Source organism: Kogia breviceps, chromosome 10, assembly GCF_026419965.1.
Source record: "Kogia breviceps isolate mKogBre1 chromosome 10, mKogBre1 haplotype 1, whole genome shotgun sequence".
Classification (NCBI taxonomy): Eukaryota; Metazoa; Chordata; class Mammalia; order Artiodactyla; family Physeteridae; genus Kogia; species Kogia breviceps.
This window is the reverse complement of record NC_081319.1, coordinates 26,596,103-26,610,586: the sequence shown is the minus strand read 5'-3', so window position 1 is coordinate 26,610,586 and position 14,484 is coordinate 26,596,103. Positions and strand designations below refer to the sequence as shown.

The window sequence follows — 14,484 nt, the reverse complement described above, 5'->3', positions numbered from 1 at the left end:
GAGTTCCAAAATTAAAATAAAATAAATGGGAGTATTACAGAATGGGTGAGTGTTAAGTGCACTTGATTGACTTTCTCTGGAAATGAACAGGAAGTTCTTTTGAATTTAGCCAAACTAAGTGGGCAAAGTTTGACATTTGTTTCCTTCCCGTATGAGGCCATTCTCACCTTCTCAGATGTATCTTCTCTCTGGAAGACTTCTCTGAGTTCCTGCTCGTAATTTTCAGTACCTAATTCCCATAGATGCATGTTCTACACTAGGATAACTATGACATTAGTTCGTAACCAGCTGAACCTTTTAGTGGTTGACTCCGAAAGAGCAAGGAATACAGAGTTGTAACCACCAAAGGGGCATTGAGGCTGATGTATACTGAGATCTTGTCCTCTGGAATGGCATATTTTAGATACCTCCTCTTCCTCCACCCATCAACTCTAAAATTCTCCGACTATGCATTTTTTAAAATCTGTATTATTCCAAAAGGCAAAACATGTGTATTGCAAAAAATACAGATAAACAAAAAGAAGCAAGCAAGGAAACATACCAAATTCTTCCCACCTGGAGGTATCCATCATTAATCCCTTGGTGTGTAGCTCTCCAGAGCCTTTGATGTGAGACTACCTTCTCTACCTTCTGAGGTGTGGCAGCTCTTTACACCAATATTTGGCCTCAAACACAGATATTTTGTCCTTGTGTTTAATTTTTCTATAAACAAAATTACTCCAGCTTTCCAGACAGTTTTTTCAGACCCCACCACCCCATTCCCCCTCATCACCCTGGCCTTTATTCCAGCCTGAACCAAATAAGATGCCGCACTTTAGAAGAACTCCAACCTTTCTCAGTGTGAGACGCTGAGCTCCTGTTGACAGATCTCGTGAGATCAGCACAATCCTAATAGCCGCCTTCTCTTTTGTTTCTTTGTTCTCCACAGCTTTTTGCAATCTTTGCATTTGCAACATGCGGTGGCTATTCCGGAGGCCTGCGGCTGAGTGTGGACTGTGTCAACAAGACGGAAAGTAACCTCAGCATTGACGTAGCATTTGCCTACCCGTTCAGGTAGGGAATGGTGACTTGGGAATGGTCACTTGTCTTCCGGAGGGGCAGGGCACTTTCTTCTTTCTGTGGTTTCTTTAAAAAATGCAATCTCCCAGGGACTTCCGAGTAAAAAGAGAGGATTCTTCCTGAGCCTGCAGAATGCCCAAACAAGTAAAATGCCCACCTAACACCCTACCCTGGGAAGAGTTATTCCATGGGAGTTGTACTTTCAAACCAGAATTAACTCTCCCTCCCCAAAAAAGTGCTACAGATTGCTCAGTATTGGGGTCCATCAATATGGAGATCTCAGTTATACAATTTCTTCCTTCCTGTCCATAATTCTTTAAGGTCTCCCAAATTCTCTCTAGAATTGTGTGGTCACCTCTCATTTCATACTGACTATGCGATCCTGGCTGATAATGCGTTTAATGATATTAATAGCTAATATTGTTTCCGTGTGCCGTTGTGCTTAGCTTGAATCTCATTAAGTCATCACAGTGACCTTTTGAGGGGAGTACAAGTACCATCGCCATTTTCAAATGAGGAAAGTGAGGCGCAGATATATTTGCCCACATTCCCTTGGCCAGTAGGTGGCAGGGTCAGTGTTCGAGCCCACTCGGGTTAAGCCCAGAACTCACATCTCTACTCGTATACTTCAGTTGCTTGAGATAGCTTTTTGAACCTCTTTATAAATTCACTATGAAAGGTAAGACCTGTCTATAAAATGATGACTAAATACCTACTAGGACTTGTCCCAAATCAGACATCTTGTGATTCTGATCCATTTACCCAAAGTGGATTAAATGAATTCAATTTCTAAATAATTTGTTTCAGTAAAAGTACCAAACACTTGGTACCAAATAACTGGCATGATTTTGTAAAACACTTTCAACGTAATATATTGACATCTTATTAATATACTCGCATGTGTGCCCTTCAATTTAGCAAATATTTGTCGAATATTCATTTTGTGCCAGATACAGTGCTGGCTCTGGAATTACAGAGAAAAGTAGAAATTAGCGCCGAAAAACTTTTCTTAAATAGGCAAGTACAGTGTTTTCCAAAATCTTTCCCATGGAGCCCTAGATATTTAATGTTTCTATAAAGAAAGGAAAAGAGGAAGAAAGTAAGAAGAAAGAGATAGAGAATAAGAGAGAGAGAGGGAAGGAAGGAGAGAGGGAGGAAGGGAGGCAGAATTTTTTTAAATAAATTTATTTATCTATGTATTTATTTATTTTTGGCTGTGATGGGTCATTGTTGCTGCGCATGAGCTTTCTCTAGTTGTGGCAAGCGGGGGCTACTCTCCATCATGGTGCGTGGGCTTCTCACTGCGGTGGCTTCTCTTGTTGCAGAGCATGGGCTCTGGGTGCGCAGGCTTCAGTAGTTGCTGCACGCGGGCTCAGTAGTTGTGGCTCGCGGGCTATAGAGCCTAGGCTCAGTAGTTGTGGTGCACGGGCTTAGTTGCTCCGCGGCATATGGGATCTTCCCAGACCAGGGCTCGAACCCGTGTCCCCTGCGTTGGCAGGGTGATTCTTAACCACTGTGCCACCAGGGAATTCCCAGAATTTTAAAATTATATGATAAAATAAGTTTAAGAAATACTTCTTAGCACTTTGCCATTCTAATACACATTTTGAATCACCAAGAACACAACATTTCCCCAAACATATTTGGCCACAGAAACCCTTTCTCACTGAGCATCTCAGAAGATTTGTATATCATGGAATGCATCCTTAGTATATTGATCTAGTGAACTTTTCCTAGTCCAAAACAAAAGTGCCTCAGTTCACAGCCAATGAATCACGCAAACAGGGCATTTATACCAATGTATTAAATGGATTTTAAGAGTCATACAGTGATAAAAGTTGCAAACACCTCTGCTCAAGTAGATACTCTCCTAATTAACTAATAAGGGAGTCCAAAGCAGAGAAATATTAAGTATAGAATGCCTGGTCATTTAGTAATTACCAGAGCTTCCTATGCTAGTGGAAGTGGGAGTGGGGATGCTTGACACATCAGAAGGTTCTGGAGGAACTCCTTGGCTTTGGAATGTATGTGGAATGGCCAAGCCAGCGCATGCTTACTCATCAACACAGGGGATCTAGAAGAGGAGATGAGAATTTTCACTGGCTGGGCAACAGGGCTGGGATGCTTAGTAACATTATTCGTGACATCATAGGGTCTGCATTGCTTTCTACCAGGATTACCCACCAAGAGATATGGTAGAAGCAGATGAGTTGAAGGTCAGTCCCTTAATTTTTTTTTAATAAATAAATAAATTTATTTATTTATTGGCTGTGTTGGGTCTTTGTTACGGTGTGCGGGCTTCTCATTGCAGTGGCTTCTCTTATTGCAGAGCACAGGCTCTAGGCGCATGGGCTTTAGTAGCTGTGGCTCGCGGGCTCAGTTGCTCCACGGCATGTGGGATCTTCCCAGACCAGGGATTGAACCCACGTTCCCTACATTGGCAGGCAGATTCTTAACCACTGCACCACCAGGAAAGTCCCAGTCCCTTAATATTTAAAGAGCAGCAGGTCGCTGAACATTGAACACAGGTCTCCCTGTCCCTCAAACTAAAAGATACCAGTCAAGAAACCTGTGTAGATGGAAAACCAGTGCCTAGGTTGGGGTGGTGGTGGAGAGCAGGGTGATATTTAACTTCACACAGTCCTTAGCTAAGTGAACAATTTGAAAAGGCCTTTCATTTCATGCAAACATTTTCCAGCCTTGGGCTTCTTCATTTTCTTCCTAAGATATATTACTGGCCCAATTAAAAGCAAACTAGAGAAACTGGATAAAAAGGTTTATTACCATCTGTAAGTATAGTGGCCTGCTTCTTTGAAAGATTTTTACTTGGGTTCCGAAACAAAAATTATGAACCTTTTTTTTAATAGCAGAACTTTTCTTCCATGCCTTATCTTGCTCCGAAGCTCTCTCTATATAACAGATATGAGTCATTGAAAAAGTTGAACAAGGGGAGGAAGGGGACTTGAAGCATCCAGCTGGTCTTCCTGAGCCCTCTCCCTGCCACACACATTGCCCACCCCCGGCAGTACCACGCTTGTAATATCTCCTCAGAACCGTAGGTCTCCTAGAAGCATTTTAAAAACCACCATTCTAGAAAAAAGCAAGAAAGCTTTTGCCACTTTGCAGATCACATCTGTACAATATTTACTGTCTATACTGTTAAGAAATCAAGATTAGCCTATCTCCTCCCACAGAATGTCTTACCTTTTTGTCCCATTAATGTCCATGTAGGAGATATACATTCCAAAGAGGCCCAATTTTACTAGAGTTGCAATTTCAATTGTGCATTTGGGTACTTTAAAATATTGTGCCACTATCTTTTGGGGGAAGATTTCAGTAGTAAGAGACACATCTAGAATTTATTCAGATTACTCTGAAGTCATTTGTTTCAGAAGTAAGTTGGGTTAGCAAGATGCTGGTGATGGAAATCATCAAAAAGTTACTTTCTTCTAAAATTTTACAAGCCAATGTCTTTGCACAGCAAAGGAAACCATAAACAAGATGAAAAGACAACCCTCAGAATGGGAGAAAATATTTGCAAATGAAACAGCAGACAAAAGATTAATCTCCAAAATATACAAACAGCTCATGGAGCTCAATATCAAAAAAACAAACAATCCAGTCAAAAACTGGGCAGAAGATCTAAATAGACATTTCACCAGAGAAGACATACAGATGGCCAAGAGGCACATGAAAAGAAGCTCAACATCACTAATGATTAGAGAAATGCAAATCAAAACTACTATGAGGTATCACCTCACACCAATCAGAATGGCCATCATCAAAAAATCTAGAAACAGTAAATGCTGGAAAGGGTGTGGTGAAAAGGGAACCTTCCTGCACTGTTGGTGGGAATGTAAATTGATACAGCCACTATGGAGAACAGTATGGAGGTTCCTTAAAAAACTAAAAATAGAACTGCCATATGACCCAACAATCCCACTACTTTCTATACCCTGAGAAAACCATAATTCAAAAAGAGACATGTATCACAATGTTCATTGCAGCACTATTTACAATAGCCAGGACATGGAAATAACCTAAACGTCCATCGACAGATGAATGGATAAAGAAGATGTGGCACATATATACAATGGAATATTACTCAGCCATAAAAAGAAATGAAATTGAGTTATTTGTAGTGAGGTGGATGGACCTAGAGTCTGTCATACAGAGTGAAGTAAGTCAAAAAGAGAAAAAGAAATGCCGTATGCTAACACATATATACAGAATCTAAAAAAAAAAAAAAAAAAATGGTACTGATGAACCTAGTGGCAGGGCAGGAATGAAGATGTAGACATAGAGAATGGACTTGGGGAGGGGGAAGCTGGGGCGAAGTGAGAGTAGCATCGACACATATACACTACCAAATGTAAAATAGTCAGCTATGGGAAGCAGTACCATAGCACAGGGAGATCAGCTCAGTGCTTTGCAACGACCTAGAGGGGTGGGATAGGGAGGGTGGGAGGGAGGCTCAAAAGGGAGGGGATATGGGAACATATGGCTGATTCACTTTGTTGTACAACAGAAACTAACACAGTATTGTGAAGCAATTATACTCCAATAAAGATCTATTAAAAAATAATATAAATAAATAAAATTTTACAAACCAATGTCAATTTGATCATAATCTTAGAAACAAAATGAGAGTATTCAGCAGTTTCTGATTATTCCCTTTATTGCAAACACAGGGAAGACAGTAAACTCTAATGCCAAGTCATTTGAACAAAAACAATTAGTCTGTAAATGACAGATTAAAGGAAGCTACTTAACTTCCTTATCAGATTATCAAATGTGAGATAATGTCAATTTACAAAATGATAGATAATTTACAAAATATTCATGTGCTGCTTCCAATAAATAGATAATTTACAAAATATTCATGTACTGCTTCCAATAAATATGCCCAAACTATATTATTACTTCACACCACCACATGTATGCATTTTCATGCACGCTTCTATCAGAAGGAATTTAATTCAGCAATATGTCCTTTTACTAGGGGAATAAAACATTTGTCACTCGACCTGTTTGGTCTGTGATTAAAATGAACAAACAGCATTTAACTTTTTCTGATCTACTGTAATATGCTACTTTCATAGAAAACTCATTTGATAATTTGGAGGGTACTGTGTTCAATATTTTTAGCACTTTATTTATACACAAAAATGGGAAGTAGAGTCTCTTATTTTAAAGAAATTTAACACATTTAGAGGAAGCCTACTTGAGGGATGCCAACTAACACTTTGCATTTATATATGATGCCTGTCACACGACAGAGGAAGTCAGAGTGGAGAGCTTAGGGACTATGGGAATAAAAGTTTTCATGGCAAAGGTTAGTTTTGAAGGGTCAGCGTATACTACTCTGGTATTATTATTGCACCATCTCTATGAAGGGGATTCTGAGGTCCCATTTGAGAAATCTGAGCTGAGAGAAATTGTTCAGCATCTCATAGAAAATCAAACTCAAGATTTTGGATTTCCTATGTTGTGTAATATGATCTACTAATCTGAATAAAAATTGAAGAAAGCAATGTTCAGGTTGTTTGAAGCATGCTGAGCAGAGCCAAAAATGATGATGGAGTAAAGTGATAAAGCTGGAAAGATGACTTTGGACAAGATTTTAGAAGACCTTGAACTCCTACGTGATTGAATATGGGGAAAGAGTCCAAGAAGGTAAAGAGAGAATAATAAGGAAAACCATTTTTAAATGGAGAAGATAAATTTGGATTTGATCATGCTGAGTTTGTGTTTTCTCTCAAGAAGTTTCATGCTTGAACCCCACGTAAGAAGAGATAGGGTAAGCCTGGAAATGGGGCCCCAAGAGTCATCTTCATGGAGTGAAAAGTAAGTCCTAGATGAAGAGGTCTTCAAGACAGATGGAAGCATGGACACACAGGGCTAAGCTATGGGAGATGCCCACACTTAGAAGAAATGAAGGAGAGCAGTGACTGAGTGAGACCAAGAAGAGCCAAAAGGGAAAGGGGTGGGACAACCAGGCAAGTGTAGGCTTCACAGAAGGTAGGGATACATCATGAATGAGTGATACCACTCAGCACTTCAAAGAAAAGTGAAAACTAAAAGGCCACTGGAGGTGATGAATGGTGGTCATTAAGGAATTTCTTGAGATATTTCCGCAGGAAGGAAAGAATGCCAGGCTGTTGGACAATGGCAAATAGAATTCTCGGTACGTTTTTCCCTCAGACAAGTAAAATGCAAAATGCTAAGGCTCAAACCATTTTCCCTTAAGCCTGTGTGAGCTGATGTTTGTGAAGAAAGAGAACAAGGTTGTTAATGACCTTCTTATAGAGAAGGTGTTCACCTCTGGCTTCTTGAAAGTAATCAGCTCATTCGATGATGGGTGATAAACTTGCCACCTTGGCTAGACAGTCAAAAAGGTTTCCATAATAAAGGCGGAAAAATCTTCCATCATTTGAGAACAACTGAGTACAGAGAATAACCGCAGATTCATCATGAAAAGTAAATTAAGTTGTTATGTCACTTTTATGTCTGGAGTCGCCTGTCAGGATAAAAAAGATACTAAGTTTTCTATCAATGTCAAGCACTCTTCTAGATAGGGGATTAGTAATCCCTGCTTTAGATAATTAACAAAATTGCCCTTGATTAATTTATCCTAAAGAAATAACCAGAGATACAGAGAAAGAAGTGTGTACAAAGGTATTTATTGTTGAATTATTCTGAGTACCTCAAAATTAGAAATAACTTATGTGTCCAAAAATAGGGAATCTGTTAAATAAAATGTGGTAGGCAGACACTGAAAGTCTGTTAGCCCCTCACAATTCACACCTACACTTTTTATTATAAACCCATATAGCTGTTAAAGGGCTTTCTCAAGCCACAGGAACTTGCTTGGTCAGTATGCAGGGCAGGCCAGAAATGCTGGGGAGTTAATATCTCCTGGAGCAGCCTTCATCCATTGACAAATGTGAGTTGGAGGATAAATATCCTGAGTGCCTCACCTCTCCTGAGGCACAGCTCTGAGCCAGGTCCCACACCATCTCTCAGAATACCCAGCAGGTACTTCCCACAGTGGAAACATGGCCATTAACACACCTTTTACTACCTGCTTTCCCTTTCCTGTCTCAATTCGCCACTGGCCTATTGGTGTTTCCAGAGATGAATCTTCCGAAAAGAAGTTGCACTCAAATCTTGATCTCAGGGTCTGCTTCTGGGTAATCCAACCTAAGACACTACCATTGTGTGAATTACCAACATTAAAGAAAGTAGATGGATGAATGGGTAGGTGAGTGGGTGGGTGGATGGATGGATGAACAGGTGGATGGATAGATAGGTAAAGAGAGAAAGGTACAGATAGGTAGATAGATGGATGGATAGATAGATAGATAGATAGATAGATAGATAGATAGATAGATAGATAGATAGACAGATCGATCCCTATTTTCTCTCACTCTAAAAGAAGTTGTACACTGTTGCTCATATGGAAAGCAGCTTGGTCAGAAATCTCCTTCAGTGGTTTTCAGTTCAGATTTCAAATTTGAAGCCACGGTTGGTTTTCTCTGTTCATGGTATCTTAGCATATGTGGTAGGTCTTTTCCAATTGACAGTCATAATAGCATGTACTCAACCTTGGTTTCTGAAAAATAGTTGATTGCTTAGATTTGCGAGATGATCCATGAGGCCTCCAAAATGAATTTTGTCTAAAATGTACTCCATAGTGTATCAGTCCACCGCAAATATATTCTCAAAATTTGGTGATTAACCACACAGCTTTTCACTTGGGATAACAACAAAAACTATGTCCTATTTATAGAGATTATGTCATGATCACTGCATCAACATGTTAATTTATTTCTAGGTGGTGAGCTTATGAATGCGTCAAATATTCTTTGTACACTTGTCCACATTTTCCAGATTTTCTCCAGTAAGTTTTATGACTTTTTACACTGTGAATTTACTGAAGCAACATAATGTAGCTTGAACTCTAGAGGTGGATTGCCTGGGTTCAGATCCCCACTCTGGAACTTCCTTGCTGTGTTTTGTTGAGAATATTGCTTACCACCTCTGTTCCTTATCTGGAAAACAGAGACAGTGTTAACTATTTCATTGTAGTGTTGTATTAAGTGAATCATGTATAGGAAATGGTTAACACAAGGCCTGACAGTCAATGAAATCTCTTTTAGTATATTGTTTTTACTTTCATTACCAAGAGAAGGTAATTAAAAATAGAGAGCTGAAGAAGATATTCTAGTTAATTAGCAAAATGACCCACAAGACAACAAAATGACCCCTTTATTATGTTATATTTTACGCAGAATGGGAGCATCCCTATCCCTCTCTCTCCCAATATGCAAACATTAAGAGATGTGTACATATTTAACTATCTCTCATTTATTAACTTGCTTTAACTCTTTGACGCTTATTTGGGTTGCCCTGGAAGGTATTCTTATCGGGCCTGTAACTTTTTTTCTCATTAAACTAATGGGAGAATGAAAGCCTCCCAAAGTACAGAACAGAAACACTCATTGGCACGAGCATGATCTTCCTGGGGTTGTTTGGTGGGAGTGGGATGGGAGAATGAGATTCTGAGTCTGATCTTTGTGATCCTTGAAACAGAATTTACGATGGGTCTTCTGTGTTGAGGGAAAGGTGAGCCGGGGCGGCTTGCTGGGCACCAGCTGCAGAAGCACTGTTCTCTCTATGACTCTGGCCACTTGCTCTGACTCGCCCACTTCTGTTTGGAACGTGGGGACAGGTGGAGGTTGACGCCAGGAAAGCTGTGGAGTTTGGGCCTTTATTTGGAAACACTAGCTCTGTCATGGGGGAAAACATTTTCCCCCTAAGATCCTTGCCCTAGAGCAACAGTGATAAACTCTTTTTTATCATAAAGGCCAAATTGGGGAAAATAAAAACGTTAAGAGCTGCAATTTTTTATATCTTGTGTTCAGGAAATGCTGCATTTGCAATTACATTTGAGCATGTGTTTATTGTTTCTCATTACCAGAGGGTTTCACTCTTTTTGGCTAAGATTTCAGAAACTTTATAACTACAGTATCTCATGTTAATGTTATACCTTCAAATAAATTTTGGATGTGATGAGACCTGGTGGTTCTCTGGGGCAGGCAGATGGAGAGATTGGAAGATGGTATAGCCAAAGGATTAATGGTGGATCTCTGGCCACACCCCTGGCTTCACATCCAAGCTCTGCCACCCGGCAGATGGGCAAGTTAGAGTCTCTCTGGGCCTAGGTTTCCTTACTCTAAGAAGGCAATGAGAGTACTTTCCTCATAGTATGGTTGTAACCATTCAATTAGGTAATACAAGTTGTTCGTGAAACAGAGTCTGGCGCACATCAAGTATTCACTGAATGGTGTCTTCCTTGCTGTTAATTGTATCAATAGAATTTGGTGCAAGGAACTGGCAGAGTATAGCTGTAGACCAAGGACAGTCCTATTTGGAGATATCTACAATAAAGAGAGGAGCTATCATTTGTAGGGAATGTCTACAGAGATCACAGAAAATGTGGTGCACTGGCTGCTGCCATGGAATGGGTTAAATTTAAAAACTAGAGAATGACCAATTCATTTACTCCATCCGCACCGCACTGTTCCCCCGGCAGCCTGAGTAACTGATAGAATGGGAACATTTTTGTTGCAGCATTTCTCCAAAAGGACAGTGTTTGGGTTCTCCCAAAGCACATGCTGAGGCAAGGATTTGTAGTTTTCTTGGCAGGTGGTCCCTGGAAATACCAGTAAGGTATGGGGTAGTGACACAAGGAAGGGAAAAAAGCCAGTGAAGAGTGGATTAATGAGCAAGGTACCACGGTGGGCCCTAGGGCAACTGAGACTTCCAGGAAAGCGTAGATAACATGCTTCACTTCTGGCAAGTGATGAAGCTGGGGTAAATATCTACCAACTCCTGTTGGCCATCAGAAGCTGCTCCTACAGGCATTAACTCCTCAGCAGTACATGAAGACCAGGCATGCACTTGTAGCCCGTGAAAGCCTTCAGGCAGAGATCATGATGCTTTCTTTAGAAAGCCATCATCCTATACAGAAATGCTGAGTAACGGAGAGATATGAGTGGGCAACCTGTGGCTTCTAATACAATGGGGAGACTCTTTGATCATCTCCCCAAATCTGTGACTGATCCCATGTTGGATCATTTATTCTTTCTCTCCATAAATATTTACTGAGCACTTACGGTGTACAAGGGCCTGAACTATATAGGCACTTGGTATGTATTGGTGGGTGAAGTAGACACAGCCTCTTCCCTCATGAAATTTACAATCATTTGGGAATGGGAGGAAGGGAGGAAAACATTAAAGAGCTAGACAAAGAACACACACACACACACACACACACACACACTCACATACACACACACAGTAGCGGCGGTTTATAAGAAAAGGTGAACATTGTACAGAAATGTGAAATGGGGATGGAGAGGGTTAAAGGACACCTCCCCATACAGGATGATCCAGAAGGCCCACCCTGAGGAGAAGGCATTTAAGACATCAGTTGAAAGAGGAGAAGAAGGGAGGTGGGCAGGGAAGGATTGGGAGTTTGGGCTTAGCAGATGCAAACTAGTATATATAGGATGGATAAACAACAAGGTCCTACTGTATAGCACAGGGAACTATATTCAATATCCTGTTGTGATAAACCATAATGGAAAAGAATATGAAATATATATATATATGTATGTATAACTGAATCACTTTGCTGTACAGCAGAAATTAAACACAACATTGTAAATCAACTATAGTTCAATAAAAAAAATTTTTTTTAAATTTTAAAACACACCCACAAAAAAAAACCAAAGGAGGAGAGGAAGAATGATCTAAGCCAAGGGAACAGCATGTGCCATGCCGAGGAGATAAGACAACGAATGGAACTGTGCTGTATTAGATTAGCTGGCTGGGGGAAAATCTCTCTGATGAAGTGACAGGGGAGTGCAGACCTGCAAGAATTCAGAGAGAGAGAAGAGACAGCTGTGCTCCTCAGAGATCCCTGAGGGTGTATCCCTGAGGTTGGAAGGAGGAGAAGGAGGGAGGGAGGAGATGAGCTGGAAGAAGAGGGCAGCAGCTGGATCACATAGGGTCTGGTGAGATAACATGACGAATTGGGATTTTATACTGAGTGAAATGGGAAGTCATTGGAGGTTTTGTGCAGTGGAGCCATGCAATTTATGTTTTTAAAAGATCTGGCTCACCTCTGTGCTTTGTGACCACCTAGAGGGGTGGGATAGGGAGGGTGGGAGAAAGGGTGATGCAAGAGGGAAGAGATATGGGAACATATGGATATGTATAACTGATTCACTTTGTTGTAAAGAAAAAACTAACACACTATTGTAAAACAGTTATACTCCAATAAAGATGTTAAAAAAATAATAATAATAAAAATAAATAAATAAAAGATCTGGCTTGCAGCTATGAAGATAGTCTTAAGGGACCATGGGGCCGGGTGAAGTCAGGGAGGCCGGTTAGGAGGCAGCTGCAACTGTGCAGGGAAGAGACAGTGGGGGATTATACACATGTGGACGCAGTGGGGAGGGCACTGTGCAGTATGTAGCGCGTCAGAATTGCATGGTCATACACGCCTCACCTCTGATGGCAGTTTGCATCTACAACCCAGCCCGGTTTGTCATCTTTTGCCAGTGGTGTTGGGTAGCATTTGGTCAGTCTGGGGATCAGCTTTAATATTTTCAGTTTCTTGTTCCCAACATTAGCTGTGGGCAACCCCTTGGGAAGGGTCACTAGTCTTTCAACACTGCGTGTCATCCAGGACAGTCAAAACACAAGTAGGTAGCCAGCTGACTTAACTTGAAAGGAAACTTATACGATTCCATCGAGACGTGTTTGTGAATGCATTTCTGAAGGCAATAAGAAGTATATGAAGTGAATAATAATTCCTCTTCATGGAATATGGTTTGAAACAAATCATTGCCTTTATCAGTCAGGGTCCAGTCAGGAAAGGAGACCTGATGCCAAGTGATTCAATTTTACAAAGTTAATATAGGGAACTAGGGAGGCAGGGCTTGGATCAGGAGGCAATGCAGAGATTAGTGACTAGGAATCCACCACAACCCCTAAGCCCAGAGCGTTGATGGCAAAGTCAAGACCTTGAGCCAAATCCAGCCAGCCTGCAGCCTGCTTTTACTAAGTCCATAAGCTAAGAATGGCTTTATGTTTTTTAATGATTACATTTTAAACATTATAGTTGTGTAAGTGCCTACAATATATCCTTGGTCTTGTCCATTGGCCCGAAAAGCCTGAAGTACTTACTATCTGTTCCTTTAAAAAGAGAAGTTTACCGACCCCTGGTCAAGAGGCGTAAAGGGACAGGTGGTCTGATTAGAGCACAAGATGGGGCACCCGTGTGACAGAAGCTGAGACCATGGATGGAGGAGGTGTCCAGAGGAGCATGAACCAAGGTAGAGATGCAGCCACTGCTGGACATGTGACCCAAAGCAGCAAGAGAAAGAGGGAGAGAGATATTCTGGCTTCTCCCTTGCTCCCGCCCTCTAGCCTCCCACCAGAGCTTGCCATTGGCCCAGCCTAACAAAGTCAGTTGGAAAGGAAATCAGGCCCCTGAGATGCAGAGCAGGGGAGGAGCAGATCATGGAATTGAGAACAAACAGGCAATGGCCAGCACAGAGTTCCTCTCTGAACATCAGTTTCCTCATCTACAAAATGAGCAAACTGGATTGATGCTTTCTTAAGAGAATTAGACCTCTAATTCTGTGAAAGCAGAAATACATTTTCCTAACTTCCTTTTAGGGGGAACAGTTATACTTGACCTCGGCCGGGAATCCGGATAGCACCCCAGCCACTGCTGCTTCAGAGAGAGCAGAAGAAAATATAAAAATTCAACAGACTTACTCTATATGTCTTTTTCTTTCAGCCTCATAGGGCTTCCTCTGATATTTATCCTATTTCGGTAAAATCTGAACAGGGCTTTTAAAACCGGGATTTGGGCACTTTCTGGAAATAATTGCAGGTTATATAATCAAGGCTGTTGTTTCTGTTGAGCTCCCATAAGGAGGTGACAAGTGGCAGAGATTAAATCAGTGTGTGCTGGGTGAACCTTTTCTGTAGTTCTCGGTCTCCCTGTGTGTCATTATACAGAGCAGGTGTGGGGCGTTGTGGTGGGCAGAGCCTCATTACCTGGGAGAAGCGCTACTCCCTAGAAGAATGCAAACGTCGCTTTTTTCAAAGTTATAAAAAACAAGTTCTGGTTCTTCCTTTTGGCTGTTTTCTTTCCTAGAATTGGGGGCAGGAGGTGGGGGATGAGGGTTGAGTTGCCTAGAAAAGGATAAAGGAATTCAGCTATAGCAAGAGCCCAGGAATGTCAGAAGGAAACACCCCACTCACATCTGTCTGTATGTCCCTTGGAAATGTTAGGTGCCTGCTCCATCCTGTTAACCTCCGTCTCTGCTTCCTTCT

The 14,484-nt window shown here is 41.1% G+C and overlaps 1 protein-coding gene across 2 annotated transcripts in view; it reads left to right on the top strand.

Moving 5' to 3' along the window:
- Positions 1 to 14,484, top strand: part of SYNPR (synaptoporin) — a 292,184-nt gene that overhangs the window by 180,812 nt on the left and 96,888 nt on the right. For both annotated transcript variants that reach the window (XM_059075792.2, XM_067043771.1), the window contains one exon: positions 929 to 1,053. In XM_059075792.2, the coding sequence (XP_058931775.1) occupies positions 929 to 1,053 (125 nt within the window). The remainder of the gene's footprint in view (positions 1 to 928; positions 1,054 to 14,484) is intronic.